Source organism: Wolffia australiana, chromosome 5, assembly GCF_029677425.1.
Source record: "Wolffia australiana isolate 7733 chromosome 5, ASM2967742v1".
NCBI lineage: Eukaryota > Viridiplantae > Streptophyta > Magnoliopsida > Alismatales > Araceae > Wolffia > Wolffia australiana.
The window spans coordinates 7270688-7294244 of record NC_135839.1 but is presented as its reverse complement, the minus strand read 5'-3'; the positions used below and the strand labels follow the sequence as shown (position 1 = coordinate 7294244).

General features: G+C 43.7%; 1 protein-coding gene across 3 annotated transcripts in view; it reads right to left on the bottom strand.

The window, feature by feature from the left end:
* The window catches only part of ATM (Serine/Threonine-kinase ATM-like protein), a 131384-nt gene extending 112716 nt beyond the window's left edge, over positions 1-18668 (bottom strand). For 2 of the 3 annotated variants that reach the window (XM_078574922.1, XM_078574923.1), the window contains exons 1-15: positions 18147-18661; positions 17975-18083; positions 17746-17889; positions 17269-17430; positions 16934-17129; positions 16680-16836; positions 16437-16570; positions 16275-16359; positions 15975-16078; positions 15209-15307; positions 10595-10651; positions 10452-10524; positions 8908-8982; positions 5988-6029; positions 5810-5880 (exon numbers count right to left, since the gene is read on the bottom strand). In XM_078574922.1, the coding sequence (XP_078431048.1) occupies positions 5810-5880; positions 5988-6029; positions 8908-8982; positions 10452-10524; positions 10595-10651; positions 15209-15307; positions 15975-16078; positions 16275-16359; positions 16437-16570; positions 16680-16836; positions 16934-17129; positions 17269-17430; positions 17746-17889; positions 17975-18083; positions 18147-18215 (1577 nt within the window). In that variant the 5' untranslated portion in view covers positions 18216-18661. Of the gene's footprint in view, positions 1-5809; positions 5881-5987; positions 6030-8907; positions 8983-10451; positions 10525-10594; positions 10652-15208; positions 15308-15974; positions 16079-16274; positions 16360-16436; positions 16571-16679; positions 16837-16933; positions 17130-17268; positions 17431-17745; positions 17890-17974; positions 18084-18146 lie in introns of all 3 variants that reach the window. The other variant, XM_078574924.1, reaches the window with a different exon arrangement.
* Positions 18669-23557: the final 4889 nt, after the last annotated feature.

Here is a 23557-nt window from a genome sequence, read left to right as displayed (position 1 = left end):
TGAGGGAATCATATGCCCTTGCAAAGTTGACTTTCCATATGAATTGTTTCCATGCAACAAAGATTTCGCCAGCCGCTACTGCACCGTCCACCAGCTGCCTGCCAGGAATGACAGCAGACAGAAAGGGCCCGACTAGATCTCCAATCATCCCCCTTGCCTGTTGGCCAAGACCTTTGCAATGATGAGATAAATAGAATTGGATAGTAATATAAGCCAAAAGGTGCCAATACACAATGGTCCCTTAGCACATGGCAGGAAAAATAGGTGTAATTGATTGATTAGATCCATAATTGCCTCTTGAAAACTTTTCCAATATGTGTATATCATCTGTCGTTACCGACCCCAGAACTCACTGAAGAAGAACGCTAAAAATCTGTTGGGACCAAGTGACCCTTCTCCATTTTAGCCCTTGATGCTCTCCCTCATCTCCTCCACAAACAAAGGTCTCACCATATCGGTGTGCATCTCCTGAGTCACCACGGTTGCCCCTCTGCCGCCCCATCTCCACCAGCTTCAGGCTCTCTGTCTGGAGAAGACCTTGAAATGGTCCCCCATAGCCCCATCCACTGAAATGGGGAATCGTCACCGTGGTTCCCCACCAACACCTTCCAAATTTGCCTCGGCCTCCTCCTGTCATTTACAACTAGTTGAAAAAATCATGTTAGCATCTCCCTCTTTCAGTCACAGTTGCTGAGATTGCTGTCTCCAATCCATCTCCATTTTCTTATCTTCATCTGCCACCACCTCCCTGCACACCTTCCTTGTTAAGGACAGAGATACTAACTATTGGGCCCAAGGCCTTGTAAATGTATTAGCCTAACCCTAGGGCATTAATGGAACCACTAACATCCCTAGAATGCTGCTAATGGACCACTGGAAGGCCCATTAGCAGCCCAGTAATGGTCCCTTAAGGACCCATTACACTCCCACTAAGGGCCCATTAGTGAAGGCCCACTAGGGGCGTAAATATCAGGCCCACTAAGTGCCTGATATGTTCTGGGCCTGTCTAGGCAGGCCCAGAGTCCAACGGCTAGCAGAAACGAGCCGTTGGACCCCTTCCAACGGTTACTTTTTGAAAAAGGTAACCGTTGGAGGCTACTTGTTAAACAAGTAACCTCCATAACACTGTTTGAAAGGGTCTAGTGACCCTGGATTTCTTGTATAAAAAGGGGAACTATGTATGAGTAAAAATATACTTTAAGCCCCAATCTTGTGCACTCTCTCTCTCTACTTTCTCTCTCTACACTTTCTCTCTCCTCCGATTTCTTCATTTCTACATTCCTTTCCCTAGTCTCTCCTTCCGATAAACTTTGTGCATCCTCTAGATCATCCAACTGTTTTACTAGGTGTCATTCTGCTTGTGATTCCTACCCTCCCAAATTTGCTTCCTGATCTCAATTTGTGTTATCATAGCCATGTGGATTTACTGGTCAACCTCACCATTTCCACTCCCGTCCAAGCTATGATGACCACCATGACACCACCTGTTCCCAAAAACCCTTCCCCCACATCCTCAATTTGTCGACTTTGAAATATGTGTACCTTCTCTAGCCATCATGCAATTGCCATACTAATGGGGAGTGATCCGTAAGGAATTAGGGGAGTGATCTCATGCTTGTCAAGGGGAATTACACCAATAATTCCACCGAGCATAAGAACCTGTCCAAGCAAGAAAGGGATGTGAGCCCAATCGTGCTCCTCCAAGTATACACACAGTTTGAAGGCCCTATTTCCTTCAACCCTGCTCCCAACATTAAGGACCAAAAGGAGGCCAAGCGTGAGTCCCACCCATATGCTCCTTGAGGTCTATCCCCCATCTATAGCATTCATTAAAGTGCCCCATAAATATCAACAAAAGCCATGAAAGTAAGAGGCCACTCCAATCAGCTCCTCGCATTTGGTGTCTTGTACAGCAATCTAAACTGAACCCTAGACCGATGCCACAACCCATTCAGCAATCGCTCAGACTTTTCAACTTCACTGATACAACAAATTGACCCATCCATGATCCCTCTATGGAAAACGTTGTCACATTTCAGGCCACCACCAAACGCCTGGATTGACCAACTGCCAAGGAACCCTCTAAGAAGCCTCACCCAATTTTTTCATCATTCACCTTATAGGTTTCCTGCATTGTCTCTTGCAAACCGACCAGCATGGCAACCCACTCACAGAGGTAGCTTAGTGTCATCGTTCATCGTAGACACACAATTAATATCTGAACTGATGTTTCCCCTCCCTGCAGCAGCACGCTCTTCAGACCCACTGCCTCGTCCATCACACATACCCGTTGGTTCATGAATGGATTGATCTCTGCATCCCCGTACTCTCCACTTCTAGGGAGCACTTTCTTGAACTGAAGGGCATGTGCAATGGGCGAGACAGAGAGGCTGAAGAGTGCCCTGTTATAAGTGGTGGCGAGATACCACAAGCCAACCCCCCCCCCTCATCTGTAGTCTACTGTCCTTCCTGATCACCACCCATGCCTTTCTCCCCGCCTCATCGCTCAATGCCAACTTCCCCCGTCTGTATACCACACCTTTGTACTGCAGAATATCCCCCTTTCCCTCTAGGGCATCCCAAGCCTCTTCTGTCAGCTGCCCCTTCAGCTCTGCTCGCCTCCCCTCTTGGAGAGATCATTGTCTCAGACTCAGCTTAGAACTCTGTCCACTGATTTTGCTGATTCTCGTACTATGGCATCAGCAGCAATTGTCACGGTTCGTCTATCTCTGATCTGATTTGCTATCTCTGGAATCATCACTAGTATTGGCAGTATTTAAGGTATTGGAGTCTCTCAGTGGTCACAGGGTATGGTATCACCCTATCCCTGAAACCCTGAATATCTGAGCGTGATCCAGCTTTAGAAGCCAATTGTTTACGGATTTCCAACGAGTTCCAATGATGCTCTCATTAGCAGCCCCATTCCTGCTTGATCCTTGGAGATGTCGCTTATCAACATAAAGGAATCCCGGGTTATGGCTTCCCAAAGGATGAGAAAACTCACTGGGGAGTTCCCACTAGTCCTCATTGTGTGCCCCCTCCAGTGGAGAATCTTATCTGATTCGATGCATTATACCTGATCTCCTTGATGAATGAAGCATTGGCAGAGGAGGCCACAACCTCAGCCAAACCCTGAAGATGTCTGTCACACTGCTAAACTTGTGAGGGCTGAATTCCCAGTTTAACAGCGCACCGGCCTGATCTTGTGCAACAAGTCAAGCAGACTTCGCAATTACAATGGAAGTCTTTGAGTATGCTAGAGTTTAAAGAAAGAGAAGTCCCTTGGGAGGAAACATTGTGTAATATATTGTCAAGTGGATTTACAGAGTTGGCCGCGCCTGGCTGCATGCCAGCACAGCCTGGATAATCTGGTACTTGGCCTTTACATCAGCAATGTGGGAAGGCACAGCGTCTAACCACACCTGGTCGTCCCCCCTGACCTGCGGCTGAAATGTTGATTCCCCCCCCTCTTCCCGCAGTGCACAAATGGCTGCGGTCGATCCCAACCTGGTGTACTGCACACTTGCAGGTCTTCAGCAAAGATGCACTTCAATGCCTCATTGAGATCTGATGCCCTATGCGCACCATCCGGAGGCTATGAAACCGAACACAAGGTCTCCCCACCCTGCGTCAGCCCCTACCCCACATCGGCCCCACCCCTGGTCAGTGATTGCTTCTCGCAAAGACCAACATCAACTCTACATAATCGTCGTGTAGGACCAGGACAGGCCTCACGGCCCGAACACCACACATACGACACATGCTGCGTCCACCCATGCTTCCCGTCGATTGTGGCAGGTCCGCCATGACTGGCGCCAGCTGGGCATGCACACAGCCCTGCCCCACATGGAGTGCAACGTTGGTCGCTGCCGCCACTAAGAGCACACGTAGTGTTGTCTCTTTTGCGCACCGGTAGCAAGACACCCCATCCATGTGGAAAGCTGCACAAATCACACCTAGTCAGCGCCTTGCTGCCATGAGCAAGCCCCCAATATGGGTGCCCAAACAGATTGGGGGCCTCACAATGTCCCTCAGGGCCTTGAATCAAAACGATCACTAGCATTTGGTATCTCCCGATCATTTCCACCTCCAATATCACCATGTTGGGGGTCCTTGGAGGCCAGTACCGTGGATGTAATGCCGCAGAGTCTCCTCAAGTGTCAGATCATATTGTCTATCACCTGCCATCGTCTGTATCCCATTGGAACCCCTTGGACTTCCAGAACAATTGTCGCCAGCAGTCCCTTCGATTCCATGTATACGGAGAACCCAATGTGATCATACCTCCAGGCTCCCATTGACCCTCTTTAACCACCTGCACATCACAAAATAGGCCGCCATGGATTCACCTCATGTCAAGAACACTCATCTAACCACAACATTCTGCATGCGACAACACCAAAATTTTCATCCACAGGTCACGGCAGACCACCTCACGCACTGGGGAGCCCCAATCATGTATACCATCAAACAATAATGGAGAAGGATACTACATGGTCCCACCATTCCCACCATTGATTCAATCTTGGCCCTGAGATCACTCCCTGCACTTCACCAGCCTACATACAGTCATTTTTCATCTTTCCCTCCCTGGGGGCAGTCAACCTCTGCACTGTCAGTAAATCAATGTCTCCTGCAGTCTCATCCACTATCCAGCCCCTGTCATCCCTCTATTAACTCAACACTGCCACGCAGACCATGCAGCACATCAACGACTTACTATTACATTCTCCAAACTCCCGACCACCGCCACTGGCACCACCGTCCAACCCCTCCACAGGCCTTCTTTAGGTCACCAATATGTGATGCTGCTGTCATCCCTCGCCGCCAAACCCAACAAGCATTGCAAAATCTAGCAAGCCTGCAGACCTGTTTCCCTGAGTTCTTTGCTGCCAGCAATTTGACACCCTCGTCGACCTTCGCCGCCACCCTCAACCCTCACAGCTTGATAGAGACATGAGACAGACCCGTGTTTTCCAGAAGGCCCACACACCCGCCTATCCAATTCCTCTGCTGCCAGTGATTCTCCACCGACATTATCCTTGGTGCTGGTGTCAACCTGATGCGATCCAGCATCAGCATATACGCCCGTCGACCCCTGCTCATGACAAAGGCCCAATAGCCGGGGTACTTAAGACGACTATCCTTAGGAAGAAGATGGCTTTCAACCAAGTAAGTGCTTAGACACTTCTCGTCTGAATCCCCCCCCCCTTCTTGTCTAACCAATCTCCTTCACAGACTTCCAGACCTGCGACGGTGCTCGGACCACAGAGATCGGCTTTGCCCAATTCCACCCCCCACCCTCGACGGCGTCATCCATTCTTTCCGCCGAACCCTCTCATCTCTTCTCTAATCTCCTCCCTCTACTTCCTTCCCTCACCCTTCCCCTCTCGTTAAACTTCAAGACATTATTGCAAGTTGTTGGTTACAAGAATTCAAGGACGTTGATTACACGAGGAACGTAACACAACCCTTTGCCATAGTTGACCTACTCAACCCATTGACCGGCCTCCCCATCCTTCTTCATATGCCTCTCATGTCTTCCAGGGTGCAGAATACAAGGTTAATTGTTTTGGCTAATGTGTTTGGATGCAGTAATTCAAAATTCATGAGGTTCAGAAATGGAATATGCACCGATCAAAACAAGGATGAGACAGAAAAATACTACACTCATCACAAAAACAATGAGCATACCATATCAATTAGGTGCAACAATAGAAATAAAGATTAATCAACTGGAAGCTTCCATAAATAAATATATATGCTAACTAATAGTGAAATAAGGAAAACAACATTCAGTGGACCATACACAGAAGGCTTGTGTTTGAAAATCTGGACCTCCCAGACCTCTTGAGGAACACTTAATGTACTAACTAGTTCCTGCAAATGATCAAGGAAAACAACCATTTTAACTCCCAAGACATGTCCAATTTGTGAAACCAAATAAACAGAATAGTGCAGGTCGAGAAGCAGAAATTGAAGCTTGCCTCAGAAACCATGTTGCCAAGGAGGACCAAAGCGGCATCAGCCTGACATCATGAGCGAGAAAAAAATTCTTGTTATCTTTTAGAAAATATAGCATCAGGATGAGAACGAATGAACTGGTTGCAAAAATCATTCTTCCACAAAAAACTATTTCCAACTCAATACCAAAAATCATAAAGAAGGAAAGTACGAACAAAAAATCAGATCATAGAAACTCGAATTGAATGAACCAGATTGTAACTTTACTTCTATACGATTCAGACATCATACGGAAATATATGAAATGTAGTTGAACAAGAAGAGAATAAACAAGGGCAATATAAATATTTCTTTTATAAGAAGAAGAGAAGAAACCAAGGTCCCAAAGAGAAGCTCAGAAAAGATTACTGCTATTAAAAGTTCAAAATCCTTAAATAGGGTCCCAAAATGCCAACGGTAAGGATACTAGCTATTACAATGAAGGCCAAAAATTTACTAGCTAGTTTGATAGACTCCCCGCAGCAAATGCTGCTGAGTGAGATTCACGCAGCAGACTGTTCACTTAAAACTCAAACGTGATTCTCACATAGGGTTGAAGACGTAAAAGACCCCATGCCAAAAAAAAGGTAAAATAATGTAAAACATCGGGTGATATTTTTTTTCAAAAAAAGAAGTCCAATACAACATCCACACAGGATATTGCAACATTCACAGGGTGCACAAGCATATGACGGACTTTGATGAATAGTTTGATATGTATCCGTGTGACAAAAGTTTTCCATAAACACAATTAGCCATCTGGTAACTTCCTTCTTTTTTCTATGGCCTTCCAGGACCCCAGTTTCATACTAAAAGGATCCCACACGATGGATTGCTCCTTTTCACGTTTATCAGTGTTAACTATTTCTTTACTTTATTTCCTGTATACAAAACTTTACTGGACCCTTTAATCTTTAGTATTAATTCGGATGATACTCGATAATATAAAAAGTTTGCTAATGAGAAATTATTTAGTTTTAAGAAAGAGGGAAGATCCCCCAAAAAAGGCGATCAACCCCAAATCAATTGTATATATGAACGTGAAATACACAGTCAACTAAAATGTTCTGCTCTCCCCTCATTCCTGCGTCCAAAACCAGCATGAAGTAAGGCTTTGTCCATCATGTAGGAAGTTGTCTGCCAATACACCCCCGTCCCTGAAAAATCACCTCATTTCGGTGCAGCCATATAGCCCATAATAATGCAAGTACTATTCCCCAGGCCCTACAGGCCCTGCACGCACTTTCCCGGATCGAGCCCCAGCAGGCCTCATCGGAAGCCACATCCACTCTCATGAGCTTCTGCAGTCTCCAGATTGCCTGGGCAAATGAGCACTTGAAGAAGATGTGAGAAAAGTATTCCCCTCTGTGTGTGCACATGGCAAACTACCAATGAATCCAGGAACCTGCGCTTCCGGAAGACTCCGGTCACAATTCTTCTCATTAGTAGCCATCCAAAAATCTACACTTTTAAGGGGACCTTTTGCTTTCAAAAGAGTCAACAGGTACTGATTATAGGTTCCTCTTCCGTTGGGCCTTCTCAAATCTTCTTGCATGCATCCCGAACTGAAAAAATGTGTCTTTCCACCCCCATTCATCCGGTGTCTTGTTTGATGGCTGTAAGTGTAGTAACGCCTGCTGCATGCTCATCAACTCTTTCGCCCCGTGGACTGAAAGGACGCTCTCCAGGACCAGATTCCATGGGTCATCCCAGGATTCACTAACCGTTGCATGAGGGTTTCTTGCCATCTGGAAAAGACATAGGAACTCGTCACATAGTGTGCCTCAGGTCGATCAGTCATCCATACAATATCAAAATAGGGAACTGTTCCCATGTCTGGTGTTGAAGAACCTCCGGATGTGAAAAAAAATCTTTCTCATGACTCACCAAAATGAAGATGCCCCTCTAAATGAGGTGGAGGGCCACCCCCAGTTCATCTCTATACCATAGCTGTCAGGTACAACCTGCATGACCATATCCACGTCTGACACCATAATCATGCCCTACCATTTTTCAAGCAGTGCCTTGTTCATGTCAGGAAGGTGTAACACACCCAGCCCCCATCACTCCACTGGCCAACAAACCACCTCCCAAGAAGCCTTAGCAGAACCGCTGCTGCTTCCTCCATCTGTCCCTTTCAAGAAAACTTTCCTCATCATGGTCTCCACGCATCTTCCTATTCCCTGCGGCAACTTAAATACCTATAGAATAATGAAATAGCCGAGAGCATTGAACGAAGCATTACCCGCCGGCCACCTCTCGACAGCATGCGGCTCTGCCAGCCCTCCAGCCTCCTCTACACCTTCTCAATCACTAGATTCCAATCTGTGTTCAAGAGTCTGCCCCAAGTATTATTATGAAGTATTACTCTTCATAAGTATCTTTAGCTTATAATGAAGAGTGTAAACCGCTGCACTAGCAGCTGTACTCCAGCTGTCAGCAGACACGTCTGGGATTAGAAAGAAAGAAAACAGATTTTTTTTGGAAAAAAGACCACACATATAGCAATTGACTGGTATAAATACCAGTTACAATAGGCTGGGTCCATTAACTAAGACATAAGTGGGCCTAAACAGGAAAAAGTATATCAGCCGAAAGAACAAGGTTCGGATATGGACTAGTTCACTTATCCACTACCGATTACATTGAGATGGAAACATAAGACTGAGGCGCGTAAGGGAAAGATGACTGCGTCTAACAAAGAGTTTTAAGTCAAACTGAATTTTCACTTCTCAACTTATAAAATACACGTCCTGTCATCCAAGAGTCAGATTAAATGAAGTATTCTGAGAGATAAAAATCAACTACACAGCCGAATAAACATTTCCTACAACAGATCAACAAGATGGACATATAACCAGAATAATATCCTTCTAAAAACAGTAAGTCAACAGGAGAACATACAACTTGAGTCACATTGGTGAATGCAGGAAGTCCATGCATGAGAGAGTTCCATACTACATTCCATCCCTGCGTAACCTGGAACAAACAAAACTAAAGGTTGAGAGGTTGATTGGAAATAATAAAGAGACAGTGTGGATTGATCGGACCATAAAAAATAGACGATGTCAGTGCCTGAATAAATACAAGAGTTTATCAATTGTAGGACTCTGCAGGAAATTCGAAATGGAACGCAATTTTAAAATAGAATAACCAAAAGGAACAACTCTCAAAAGGTTAGAAAATCATCAGAAAATAAGCCAAGAACAGAGACAAAGACCCCTTGAGCATCTGCAGGAAAAAGCTTTTAACTTTTGTTCTAAAAATGTAAAGAAAAACGCACAACTAGGAACCCAAAAGCTTGACAGGCTCAGTATCCAACGTCAGAAGTTGTGGTAACAACCAGACTATATTCAGCAGGGAAAAAATATGTTGTTGAGGGAAGAGAGTGATTATTGTATTTCCTAAATATAAGAGGTCAGATTCACGACGATCAATGAGTTATTTCACAAAATGAAGCAACCTAGAAAGAGAAACAACATCAAATGTAGCACATTACATGGAGAATCTAAAAAAGGTTGGCTCTTTAAATCTGTTAATTCAGCCAAAAGCTATGCAACGATAGAGCAGATGGCTATCCAAATTCCTGCGTCCATTTCAGCTACTAGCAACTCAAGCCATTGAGACAGCTGTCGCAACCCGCAGTAGGACGTATTTCATAATTTGAAAGGTGAAAATTCGGTCTGACTTAAAACTCTTTGTTAGACACAGTCATCTTCCCCTTACTCCCCTGAGTCTTATGTTTCTATCTCAATATAATCGGTAGTGGTCATAAGTGAACAAGTCCAAATCCAAACCTTGTTCGTTCCGCTGATGTACTGTTTCCTGGTCTAGGCCCACATATGTCTTACTTATAATTGACCCAGCCTGTTGTAACTGGTATTTATACCAGTCCTTAATTGCTACATGTGTTTTTTCTTTCTAATCTCATACCTGTCTGTGGCAGCTGGAGTACAGCTGCTACTGCAGCAGCTTACACTCTTCATAATAAGCTAAAGACACTTATTACGAGTAATACTTTCTCATTAGCAAACTTTTCATAGTATCAAGTATCATCCGAATTAATACTGTCGACTTGACTCTTTGCTCAGTGGGGATGTAGAGATAATAGTCAGAGAGAAGGGAGAAGAGACAAGGAAGAAAATCAATCTATTTCACCATAAAAGGTTACCCACAACATGCCTAGGTACCTCTCCTTTTATAGGAGAATTAACTAGCCGTTAATAACGGCTAGTGTTATAACGGCTATAAAATTAGCCGTTATAACTTACCCGAATCCGATAAGGATTCGGGTAATGGGTCTACCCGGACCCGCTACTGGATCTGCCTGGATCCGATAAGAAAAATAAAAATAAACATTCTTGGGCTTATAGATCCGCCTTTACATTTAACAAATACTAAAGATTAAAGGGTCCAGTAACGGTTTGTATATTAGAGAAAATAATTACCACCGATAAAGGTGTAGAGGAGCAATCCATCGCTTGGGATCCTTTTAGAATGAAACAGAGCTCCTGCAAGGCCCTGAAAAAAGAAGGAAGTTGTCAGAAGACTAATTGTGGTTAAGGAAAATTTTTGTCACACGGATTCATACCAAAACATCCATAAAAGTCCATCATATGATTGCGTGCCCTGTGAATCCAGCAGTATCCTGTGAAGACATTAGATTAGACTTTTGTTTAAAAAAAAGCTTAGACGTTTGAATTGGACATTATATAAAATGATACAATGCATTTCCCAAGGGGAATACGGAAAAAAAAATTTGAAATCTTTTTGTCAAACTGATATGATATTAGGTCAAATTCATAAATAGACATCAGCCTGGTGGCACCAAAGACGGGTCCAGCCCCAGATAATCACCCCAGTTATATGGGACTTATTGCTCCCGCATAGGCATAAAGACTTTTCATGAGTGAGTCATCCTCTACATTTGCCCTGCTCTATCCATGTCTCCTGAATCCCACAGCAGATGGCCATCTCCTTATTCATGTAGGTCAACGTCAGCATCTTTCCTCTTCTATATCAGCCTCTGAAGCTGCTTCTTTCTTGTGACCTGGCATCCTCTAGGTCTTCCTCTAAGGAGACATTCTTTTTTTTTTGAACAATTAACCTCTGTGATTGAGTAGCTGGCCCACACTGCCCAGGTGAGAGGCATTCAAAGAAAGGATGGATACAGTATTGTTCATCCCCTGTGTTATTGTTAGAAGCAACCGTTTATCTCTTTTTCTTTTAAGTTTTGGGCCCGGGCCCACTTCTCTTTAAGTTTCGGGCCCAGTCTTTAAATTCGGGCCCACATGTAACCCTATAAAAGGGAGAAAGTTTTTTTCTCTTATTCTTCAAAACCCTAGCCACCCTTGTCCATCAGCAGAAAATTCCATCAGTTATAATGCACTCTACCATGGCTTCCCGGAACCATATGTTGTTGAAGACCTGTGTCACCAACTATCTGACAAGCAACCAAACAAACAACCTCACTTTTCGGGGGATCTTTTGAGTGCCCAACATGAAACAAACAACATCGGAAAAGAGACTTCGATAAGATGGTGACTAACAACAAAATTTCAGCAAGAAGGCGGAAAACTTAGGACATGGATTGACAGATCTCTGCCGGCTTGTCTTTTGATATCAATCCAAGAATCTGGCGAGAAATACGATCGATATCTGTCCTCTGCAATGTGGAATGTTGCAATGTTGTTGACAATCGGAAAAGGAAAGGAGATGAATGAGAAGAGCACTAGAAGAATGAAGATAGGATTTCAGGAGAGTTCCTAGGGTTCTCCTTCTGACTTCTCCTACTTCCCCCACCTACTGCCTTCTCCGGCAACCAAACTTCTTGAAAAAGCTTGATATGGTTTATTTCCCACTTCCTTTTGTCAAGAATAATGGAGATCGAAGTACTGCAGAAGGCAGAAGGAGAAGAAGATTACTTTTCACTAAGAAAAAAGGGTAAAAGATACATATGACAACTCCTTTTTATAGCAGCTATCTAATGACTAGTTGCCATAACGGCTAGTTAACGGCTAGTTTTTACTAGCCGTTAGCTTTAAACGGTGGGCCCCACAAGTAGCGATTTTTTCCTTCTAATGGGCTTCGATAAAAAATCTTCTTGGACTTGGGCTGCTACCTCTTGGACTTGGCCTGGTTCTCATCATATTCTCAACACCTTTTATTTAGCAGATCTGGCACATGTGTGGTCAACACAGGTCTTCTCACACGTGTCTCCTCTTCTTCCTTTGATAATCCTTGATAAGAATCGTTGCATATTTCCATTGTGTGAGGAATGTATCATAATTTGAGTGTCAGGGTTACAGCTCAATGCAGGAGCTCTCTCCACATCAGTGACGAGGGCCACAGCTCTATCGAGGAGCACTCCCTTAAGGAAAAACAAAACAGACCAGTGGAAAGAGATGTCCCGGTGATCGAGTTCACACAGTACCACAAAGCCAACTTCCACAGATTTTGAAGGAGATAAGAAAGGTCGCACATGATAGAAACTCTGCCACAACTGTGTTACCATGCTAGATTCAAGCACTTACCAACTGTGTTCAAAGTTATAGCTGATTGCAAGGGCAATACTTTTCATTATTAAGCAGGAGGATGTAAATCCACAATCCCCCACAACACCTCCAATGGCTTATTTATGGCCCAAGAGCCCTGTCTGTCGCTTCTGGGATTTGAACCTGCCACTTGGCTCTCGTCTCATGTTTCACTCAAGCGCTTACCAACTGTGTTAAATGTTAGACGCATAACCTCTGCAACCTTCCTGGCTGCAACACCTAGAAACTCTAGTTAACGAAAGGGGTTTGGCCAAAAGAACTTGTTTACTCAAAACAAGTTCCCATGATATGTAGGGTTACAGGATGGGCTGCTCAGGACCCTTAAAGATTATTAAATATCAACCATCTAAACATTGGTCACAAAGACTAACTTGACTGGTCGGCGCACTTACTTGAAAGAAACCATAAGAAGGCACATTGAGCCAATCTAAAAGCATTGAACTCCAAAGGGAAGGAGAACGAGTTCAGAAAGGAAGGAGAAGTGCTGGGCAGCAGTAAAAACCCACATCGCTAGTGTGATGTGATACTGTGTCTGTATAGATCTATCCAAGCAACCTTTGTCTCTTAAAATTTTCTAAAAGAAACAGGAAGAAACCAAAAGAAAAAGGAGAACGCAGCTCTAAATGCTGAGAAATGAGATGGAAATAATGGAGTAATCTTGGAACTGAGCTAGATCAGCTTCATCCTCTGGATCGGGAGGCTCACCCCTTCTCTAGCCAATTCTTCATATCACTAACTATCTTCTTGAGTCTTTTATACTTTTATTTATAGTTGTGAGTTTCCCCTTTTGATTCAAGCGGCATGTCTTTCTTTTCATGGCACGTGTGACTCGCTTAAGCTTTCTCTTCTTTGATGGTCTATAGGCCCTTGGGCCCAAATCATTGGGCAGCCGGTTGAAAGGAACAACCTAAATCAATACAAATCCTAGGTTCCTTATCTTATAAAAGGATAGGAACCAAAAAGTAAAAATTGCTGAAATGCGATCCTCTCCTGTGTCGTTTATCAATGAAACTCAAAACATCCAGAAGAGTAATCTAATGTATAAACTTAGGCCAACACCATTCCACCATAGAGAGGTGAATTAGAGAGGATAAAGAGGTCAAAGGGGAGAAGGAACTTCAGAAGAAGAGAGACTATGAAAGTGGAGAAGATCTGTGCTGGTCTGGGAAGCGTTTCCACACACCAGCCCAAGCTGCCTCAATAACTCAAGAAATGCCAGAGTGATCTTTACAGGGATCTGTATTTATACTTTTCCCGTCTTTATTCTTTTAACACTCATGTTCTTCTTAGGTGGCCTGTCATTCTTTATTTGACTTGAATTTTCGGACCACCCATTGACCCTTGGGTCCCTTATCAGAATAACTCTACCATCCAAAACACCCACTCAAACTGATGAATGGATCTTATACACAAATATCAAGAAAATAAGCTGGTAGGATCAAGCCTAAGTATGAAAAATTGTCAATAAATTCAGAGTAAAGAGATCTCATTTAAGAAAAGGAAATTCGCCCCCCCCAACTCTCGACTGAATTTAGCATCATAAACAATGATATAAATCACAATTCAAAGAGGATCTAGGATGGGAACATATCGGAATCCTAGTTCTAGGGCCAACATTAATTCCTGAAAAAGAAAGAACGGCCGTCGCCCTTCTGGCAGGACCTTATACAGATTTTCCCCAAGTTCGAGACTTCTTTTCCGCCCAACTTGAAGATGGCTCCCTACTTCGCTTTTGGAAGGACCAGTGGTCTTTGGATAGCCCTTTGAAGGAGACATTCCCTCAACTCTATGTATTGGCCAGATGCCCCAATGCCACAATGGTGGACTGTTGGGACAACACATGGAATCCGGGGGTAGACAGTGCTCTGTCAGACCAGAGGGTGGCGGATCTCTTGAGCATGCAACAAGCTTTGATTCAATACCGGCCAAGACATGGAGAACAAGGTGGATGGGTTCAGATAGATGCTCCCTTTTCAGTTTGGAAGGTCAACACGAGGATCTACCAGGGAAATGAGGACCAATCAACTATCCAGGCATGTCGGCCCACTTGGTGCCTAAAGGTTCCACTAAAGGTTAAGATCTTTGGATGGTTCTTACTGCACAAGAGACTGGTGACACACGTCTTTCGCAAGAGGATGTATCTTGATTTCTCCGCGGCATGCACTTTGTGCACAAGTGGTGACGAAGACTGCATTCGTTTATCTTCGAGTGCCCCTTCGCCCGCTTGATCTGGGCCACCCAAGCGCAACTGTCAGCACATGTGACGTCGGACGGGGGTCTTTTGGGAGTTCTGAAGGCAAGGGGGGGGACCCTAGGAGGGAGGAGGGGGGTGAAGCGATGACAGTGCTCTAGGCAATATGGCTACACTGCAACGAGGCAAAATTTAGGGGGGGTAAGGTATCCAACAACGGGCTTGTCAACGAGGTCAAGGGCCTCATGGCATCATGATTCGCTCGAAGGGTAATCAAATAAGGGAGGGTTTGGCCGTGTAATGAGGAGAGCTTTAGCTATCTTCACATGTAACTTTCGTGGTTACCGCTTTGTCAGGTGACTGCCTAAATTCACTTGGTCAAAAAACAGAATATTCCTTACCATTTTCATATTTTTTGCAGAGGCTCCAAAATTTTAAGATATCTAAAAACGTCACAAACCTCTCAAAATTATCACATATCCCTCTGAATAAGTGCGTCAAAAGATGTTCCTCCATGCGCTGGCCATAACGGCAGACAAGAAAATAGAATGTACCATTCCTGCAGAAGGCAGAAAAATCTCAGAATCAAAAATGATTATAGTCGGGTTGGATATAATCATTTATTGCATTTTCTTTCAAACTTCTATAAAAGGACCAATGCATCACAAGTTATTCCTTAAACGTATTATGTAGGAGTCCCGCCAGAACCAAAGGAACTTATATTAAAAGACTCAGCATCCAGAGGACATCACTCCACGTGTTCTATCCTACTCGTTCAATGGACATTTTTAAAGTCAACATGTTTGAACTATTATTACAATAGAAAATTCCCGCTTGTCTACTGCGTTCAAAACTCCCATCCAGCCTTTGAAAGACAAGAGGCTTGATCTTAGAAAACTCAAAATTGCTGGTGAATTCGATTCCACATATTTAGTTATCAGAGTGGGCAAATAATAATATTAGCGACGTAAAGTTTTTCTTTAATGCGACTGTATTAAAAAAACCAGAATGATAAAAACCCATGAGACATGATTTCATTTGCTTTCTGAATCGAGAGAAAATATAGCTTCGTCATAATCAATCAGATCATAATATTATTCACTCATCAAACAAAGATAACGAGTCAAAATACTCTTCAAAGAGATACCAAAAACTTATGGTAGAGAAGCTCCTCAAATGCAAATAGTGGCATAAGCATTCGAAAATGTAAAAGCATTTTATCTCACCAAAGCCAGTTCCCTCTCACAAGACCATCTCTTAATCGATCAATTGCATCTGATTTCTTCTGTCGTTTATCATTTGCAGAGTTCTGAACACCTCTCTGGCGGACCTGAAAAAAAATAAGAATAATTTCAAATTCATTCATCAAAACATCATGAAGATCGTGTAAAAAAAAATCATGTAAGAAAAAAATGTTTGGGATACCATATACAATACGTTTCTTTAAAAAAAAAAAATCATGAAGATCGTGTAAAAAAAATCCTTTCGGTAGAAGATGCACTCATAAAGCCCTTTGATTGGGATACCATATACAATACGATGGCAGACAGCTCCATCAGACAATGATGTAGACCTTTTGTTCCCATTATGTCGTCTCTAGATGCATCGTAACTGAAAGTCAGAAGATTAGCATAAGCCAAATGATAAAGATGTTAACGTAAAATCAGCCATAAAAGTTCTATACAGACCGCTTCATGCCCCCACTGACACCACAGTCATCAAATTCCTTGCCAATCACTTCGAGTAGTTGTTCCAGTATAGGGCCCTCACATCCTTGCCTGGATAGTTTTAACTGAGTCTTCGCATACAGAATGAATGCACTCTGTAAAATAGAAAAGGAAATAAGATAAATTGTTTTCATCAAGTAAAATAAAATCTCTTCAAAAAAAAAAATCAAGTAAAATAAAATGTGGGTAATAGCCCGAGGAAACCTTTAATCCTCTATCTCGTGTTTGGAGCCAATAACGGAAGATGAAATCATGAACTGAGTAGTGCATTTCTATTGCTAGGCTTCCTAAGTTTGGGCCATCCTTGAGCAAAAAAGTGTTGATGCAGTCCATTAGTTTACGTGAAACTTTACCCTCTTCCCTGAGAGCAATTCAGAAGATTAAAGGTGGAGAAGGCTCTTTACAAAACACGCCCGCAGAGAAACTTTTGAAAATTTTGCGGATTTTCAGAAAACTACCTTAGTTGAGAGCCAATTCTTATAAAGCCTTTGGTAGTATCTTCCCTTATAATAGCCGGAAAATCTCCTGGTGGACTTTTTAACAACTCGTAAAGCGTCATTATCCAGCGGAAAGCTTCCTCTTTACTGCTCACGTAGATTTTATTTTCATCCATTAAGAGCTCTTCGACCTTCTTCATGTATAGGAGTACTAAACCTGTATTAAATAGGAATTTTAAAAAAAATATATCAAATTGGAAAAATAAAATGAGGAGTAATGAGCAGACAAAGGATAGAGAATAAACGCCAGAGATTCATAATCTTTTTTCTGGTCATGATGAAACAAAAATACTTACTGCCATAAATTCGCTTTCTCATCTGTAATCGATACTTTTTCACGGACAGAAGATGTCGGAGAATTATTCCATACTCCAGCTGAAAGTTCGGCACGTCTCTAATAATTTCCCACGCATGATTAAAGGCAAGCTTGACGACAGAATCGAGAAACAATTTCCTTCCTGTTCGGAAATGAATGCTAAAAACGATGATACAAAAAAAAAAAAAAATGAAATCTACAGAATCAGCTGAGTTTAAAAAAAAAAAAGTACCAGCTGAGATTACCTACTGTATGAAAAAAATAGGTAAGTGGTAAGAAAACATGAGTTAAAATGCATGTCCAAAGAAACGGATTAAGAAACCAAGAGCATCATGTGTTTCCATTCTACTAACAGTTTTCTTAATCGTATGAGAAGACTACGATCCACGAAACCAAAGTATCTTCCTATTTTTCCAATTGTCTGCAGATTAAACAGAAACCCAATGATCCAAGTTACCAGAGAATTTGGGATCCTCAGCATGCTGAATGACAGATCGAAGCACCTTAGCCCACATCAACTTAGGGGGAGTCTTCTTAATAGCATTTTTCTCCAACACAACACACTTCATCAAGAGTGTAACGAGGAATGGCCACGTATCAGCTGCGACAAACAAGAAGAACAAGAGAAACTCAGTCTAAGCCAATCGTATCACACCACGCTGATTCCGACTCAATCACAATCTCACCGCGAGGGATTTCATCCGGTCTGATCCGACAGGTATTCCTCCCGAGCAACCTGCAGAAGCTGATGGATCGCTCTCCCTCAAGCCAACTATTAAGCAACTTCACTCCATCCTGCGTCAGAAAAACCGTAAAAACCGATGAAATGAACCAAACGCAAGCGCGCCACGCCCTTACCTCGCGTGTTTTCGCTTTATTCGACGAAAGTTTCGATACAATCTCCTCCACGTCCCTCGAATTCGCCATGATCGTATCAAGTTACAAGGAAGTCGCCTCCACTCTCGCTGATTCCTCGTCTTCCTCCGATGAATCCCCGAAGCAACGACGAAAAGAAGGAAGCATCGAGAACTTCGCAGAGATAATCCGTCGCACTGTCGAACAACTACTGAAGCTTGACCGCCAACGATGTATTTATACTGTCCCGAGTTCGTAGGGCCGGCGACACGGCGACGACAAAACGCTTCGACTCCACGTGGCATTTCCTTATTTAAAAACTGTACAACCCCAAATAAATATATCCCATTCCTCGGCAACCGAGTAAAACAACATGTCAAACTTTAATAAGCCGTCTATTTAAAATCTTTAAATGGTTTTAAAATACTGTTCATAAGTAAAATTATAAGGTGGTCCCATGTGGCTGTTGCTGATATCTGGGGTCAGATGGTCCTATCCTTACCTATCGCGTATAGTTTGATATGCAAATTTTGTTTGTTTTTGAAAAAAAAACAAAACAGAGAACAAGGCCGTGCGCGGTTCTTTTGTATGAATTTTTTTTTCGTTTAAAACGAAGAGAACAGAACAACCATTTCTACGTGTCCCTCGTCTCAGACCGTTGCGTCGTGCCCTTTTTCTGTTACTGGACGCTGTCCCAGTTACACAGAAGGTAAGGTCACGTAAGTAATTCTTTTTTGCCATGTCTACATCTCTCTCTCTCTCTCTCTCTCTCTCTCTCTCTCTCTCTCTCTCTCTCTCTCTCTCTCTCTCTCTCTCTCTCTCTCTCTAAATCTCTCCTTCTCTGTCTCTCTCCCTCTCAATCTATCTCTTTCACTTAAACTCCATCTCTCTATGTAATTTTCTCTCTTTCACTTCATACTCTCTTTCTCTGTCTCTCTCCTTCTCTCTCTTCTCAATCCTCATTTAGAAATATGTCATCTATGTCATATGGTAATGTTGCCCACCAAAGACCTCCTGTCAACGATATTTAGTCATGTCACCCCTCACTGTCACGACCTTCTTAAATGCCATGCATTAATGTCACTACATATGAGTTATGCCCAGTGTTGGTCCAGTCAGATTGACTAGTCAATGCCAAAGTCATTGTTATATTGTATATCAACATAATCAGCCTTTAAATAAGTGGTAATTGTTGTGCTTTTTTTTTCATTGCTTCCTCCCTCTCTTCCTATCTCCCTTTGTGGATCCTTATCTCCCTGCACCTCTTCTTCTTTATAGAGAAACATCTATAGGAGCAGGAAGAAACAATGGGGGAAGCCTAAGTCAGGATGACTTTTAAGCTTTTACTGGAAAAAAATAAAATGACTATTTAATAATTTACTTCCAGTCCCCAGCTATGGCTATTTAATAATCTGTCTTTATAAAATAACACTTAGATATACCAGTGGGACAGGTCCCCTATCCTAAATGATCAATCCTACCGATATCTACTTTAAATATGATTAAGGATAATCTATCACCGAATATAAAAAATTCAGACACAGCACAGCCCTCAATGATGAGTCACAACACGAGTATGAACAACGAACGCGAATACAAACAACAAACACAAACACGAACAATGAACACAAACACGAGTACGAACAACAAACACGAATACAAACAACAAACACGAACACGAACAACGAACACAAACACGAGTACGAACAACAAACACGAGTACGAACAACAAACACGAATACAAACAACAAACACGAACACGAACAAAGAACACAAACACGAGTACGAACAACAAACACGAATACAAACAACAAACACGAACACAAACAACGAACACAAACACGAGTACGAACAACAAACACGAGTACGAACAACAAACACGAATACAAACAACAAACACGAACACGAACAAAGAACACAAACACGAGTACGAACAACAAACACGAATACAAACAACAAACACGAACACAAACAACGAACACAAACACGAGTACGAATACGAACAACAAACACGAATACAAACAACAAACACGAACACAAACAACGAACACAAACACGAGTACGAACAACAAACACGAGTACGAACAACAAACACGAATACAAACAACAAACACGAACACGAACAAAGAACACAAACACGAGTACGAACAACAAACACGAATACAAACAACAAACACGAACACAAACAACGAACACAAACACGAGTACGAACAACAAACACGAGTACGAACAACAAACACGAATACAAACAACAAACACGAACATGAACAAAGAACACAAACACGAGTACGAACAACAAACACGAATACAAACAACAAACACGAACACAAACAACGAACACAAACACGAGTACGAACAACAAACACGAACACAGGCGAAGAAGAACAACGAACACGACTACAAACAGCAAACACGAACGACGAACAGAAACATGAGTACGAACAACAAACACGAACACAAACAACAAACATGAACACGAACACAAATACGAAGAACGAACACACTACTACGAACAAGGAACACGAACACAAATATGAACACAAGAACAGCAATACCGGAGACTCTAGGATTGAGAGGAAAAAGATCAATGCAAATGTTAGTAAGTCAATTCAGATTAGTATATGCCCAAAGAGAACCCAAAAAAGGCAGTTGTCTATACAGCTATATTAACAATTACTATAAGCGAAATTCAAACGTAATCAGAGGTGGCAGATCTCATCAAGAGTTCTTCCACGTTCTTGAGCAACCTGTTCACCTCGCAGATCAGATTCTCCATCGCCTCGAGATCGAATCCATCAGAGCAATCCGCCGATCTCGCCGGCGACGGAAACGAGCTCTGAAGAACCGCAACCATGGCCTCCAAGCTCTTCTTGAGGAACGGAAGAGGAGCCTTCTGCCCGGAAGGAGAGAAAGCAGGACCCCTGCCTAGGGTTAGCTCGATCGCCGCCTCGCCCTCTCCGCCGATCGATTTCTCCTCCGATCTCGAATAATTTCCGTCTCCAGCGTCCCCAAACACCGATTTCGATCCAGAAAACGCCGAAGAACGATCCACCTCGACGTACAAATCGCATCTCCCGTCGTGCAACTCCTCCAATCCGCTCTCCCCGTTCTCCGGAACGCTCACATGGCAAAACCCCCTGAATTCATCGAAGAAACTCCGAACCCTAGCGGACGCCATTCCCCCGCGCAAGAACGCGGCGGAATCAACAGCCGCGAAAAAGAGTTCCCGGAGCAAATTCCCCGCAGATTCAGCCCCGTCTCCGCCATCGCTGCAACTCTTGATCAAAGAACGACAACTCCGGGAGACGATCGTCGTGTAAGGAGGGGAGAGGTACCGGCTCTTCTTCACCTCTCGTCGACCGGAGACGATCTCGAGATTCTCCCAAGCGGAAGGAGTGAGGTTAGGCTTCTTCTTCTTGTTCTTGTTCTTCTTGTTCTTGGTGTTCTTGGTGTTCTTGGTGTTCTTGGTGTTCTTGGTGGGTTGGGCTGGGGTCATGGCGAAGAGCTCGGCGAGGGTCTTCGTCTTCCTCCGACGAGGGGGTGAAGAGGGAGGGTGAGCGGCTAAGTAAGGGAGTGGTTTGAGCGTCTCATGGGGGGGTTGAAGGGAGGGTTTGGAGCGCCGCCGGGTGGGGGAAACCCTAGACTTGGGCGATTTCATGGGTGGGGAATGAAGGTGAATTGGTGAAAGAGGGATTAGATTGTCAAGGAGAAGAGGGATTGCGTCGTCCTGCCACGTTTGTTATTGGGAGTTTGGACGACGGGGAAATTGTTTTTCAGGAGTTATTTTGGGGGGAAATTGTTTTTTAGGAGTTATGTTGGGGGGAAATTGTTTTTGAGAGGTTATGTTGTGGCGGGAAATATCAAAAGATACTTCCCGATCGAAGCCGCCGTGTCTTGGGATGGGTGCAAGGGACCGATACAATCGCTTCATACGGCGTCTCAGACCGAACAGACCTCGCGGTCGGGTGTGACGAGTTTGACTGACCCGAGCGACCCGCATTGAGTCTCCAACCCATACGATGGGAAACAGGTGCAACGTGACCGACCCGCGCGATGGGATGATCTAACCTGACCAAATGATGGTATGTGAGGTACCCATATGATGGGCCCGAATGATCCAACCCAACCGGAGTCTCCGTGTCATAGGACAGATACAAGGGACCGATGCGATTGCGCCGTGTGACGTCTTGGACCGAACAGACCCGACGGATGTCGCGGTCGGGTGTGATGGGTACGACCGGCCTGAGTGACCCATATAAAGTCATCCAACCCGCTCAATGGACCTGTTTGAGGGGACGGGATAACCTGACCCAACCCACCTGACCCACGTGTAAGACGGGTGAAACCGAACGAATGTAAGGCTCCCGTATAATGGGTCAAAGCGACCCGACGGACCTGACCGATCCGTATGACGGGTGCGGCCTAACAGATATTTCCCTTGTCTGTACGTGCTGATAAGAAATGGGATAATTTGAATCATAATCAGTGAGATCTTACTCTTGGAGCGAGTGGAGATATGTGAATTTTTTTAAAGGGTGATTAAAATTATTTTTGGGGAGTTATGTCGGGGGGAAATTGTTTTTGAGAGGTTATGTTGTGACGGGAAATATCAAAAGATACTTCCCGACCAAAGCTGTCGTGTCTCGGGACGGGTACAAGGGACAGATAAGATCGCTTCATACAGCGTCTCAGACCGAACGGACCTCGCGGTCGGGTGTGACGAGTTTGACTGACCCGAGCGGCCCGCATTGAGTCTCCAACCCATATGACGGGAAACAGGTGCAATGTGACCGACCCGCGCGATGGGTCGATCTAACCTGACCAAATGATGCGATGTGAGGTACTCGTATGACGGGCCCAACCTACCGGAGCCTCTGTGTCACGGGACGGGTACGAGGGACTGATGCGATCGTGCCGTGTGACGTCTTGGACCAAACAGACCTGACGGATGTCAAGGTCGGGTGTGATGAGTTCGACCGACCTGAGTGACCCATATAAAGTCATCCAACCCGCTCAATGGACCCGCTTGAGGGGACGGGATTAACTTTATTAATTAATTACACCAATGTATATATTACTCGACAAATGATTTATCTAAGCTATTAATAGGTCGAGTTGACAGACCTTGGAGTGCCAAACTACACCAAGGGCTCTAGAAGATATAAAGGAATCGGCTATCTCATGAAACGTGTATTATCTTCAATTGCCATGTATGTATACTTTTTTATTCTCATGAGATTCTGAAATGACTTGGATAGTGTCAACTTTCAATACATAATCAATTATTATAGTCAGTGCGGCTCTGTGGCAGAAGTTACAAAGAACACCTCCAATATTTGTACTATTTCAAGTAAGTGATTTAACTATATATTCTTCCATGATTCAATCTCCTCCTGTAATGAGGGCAGATAATC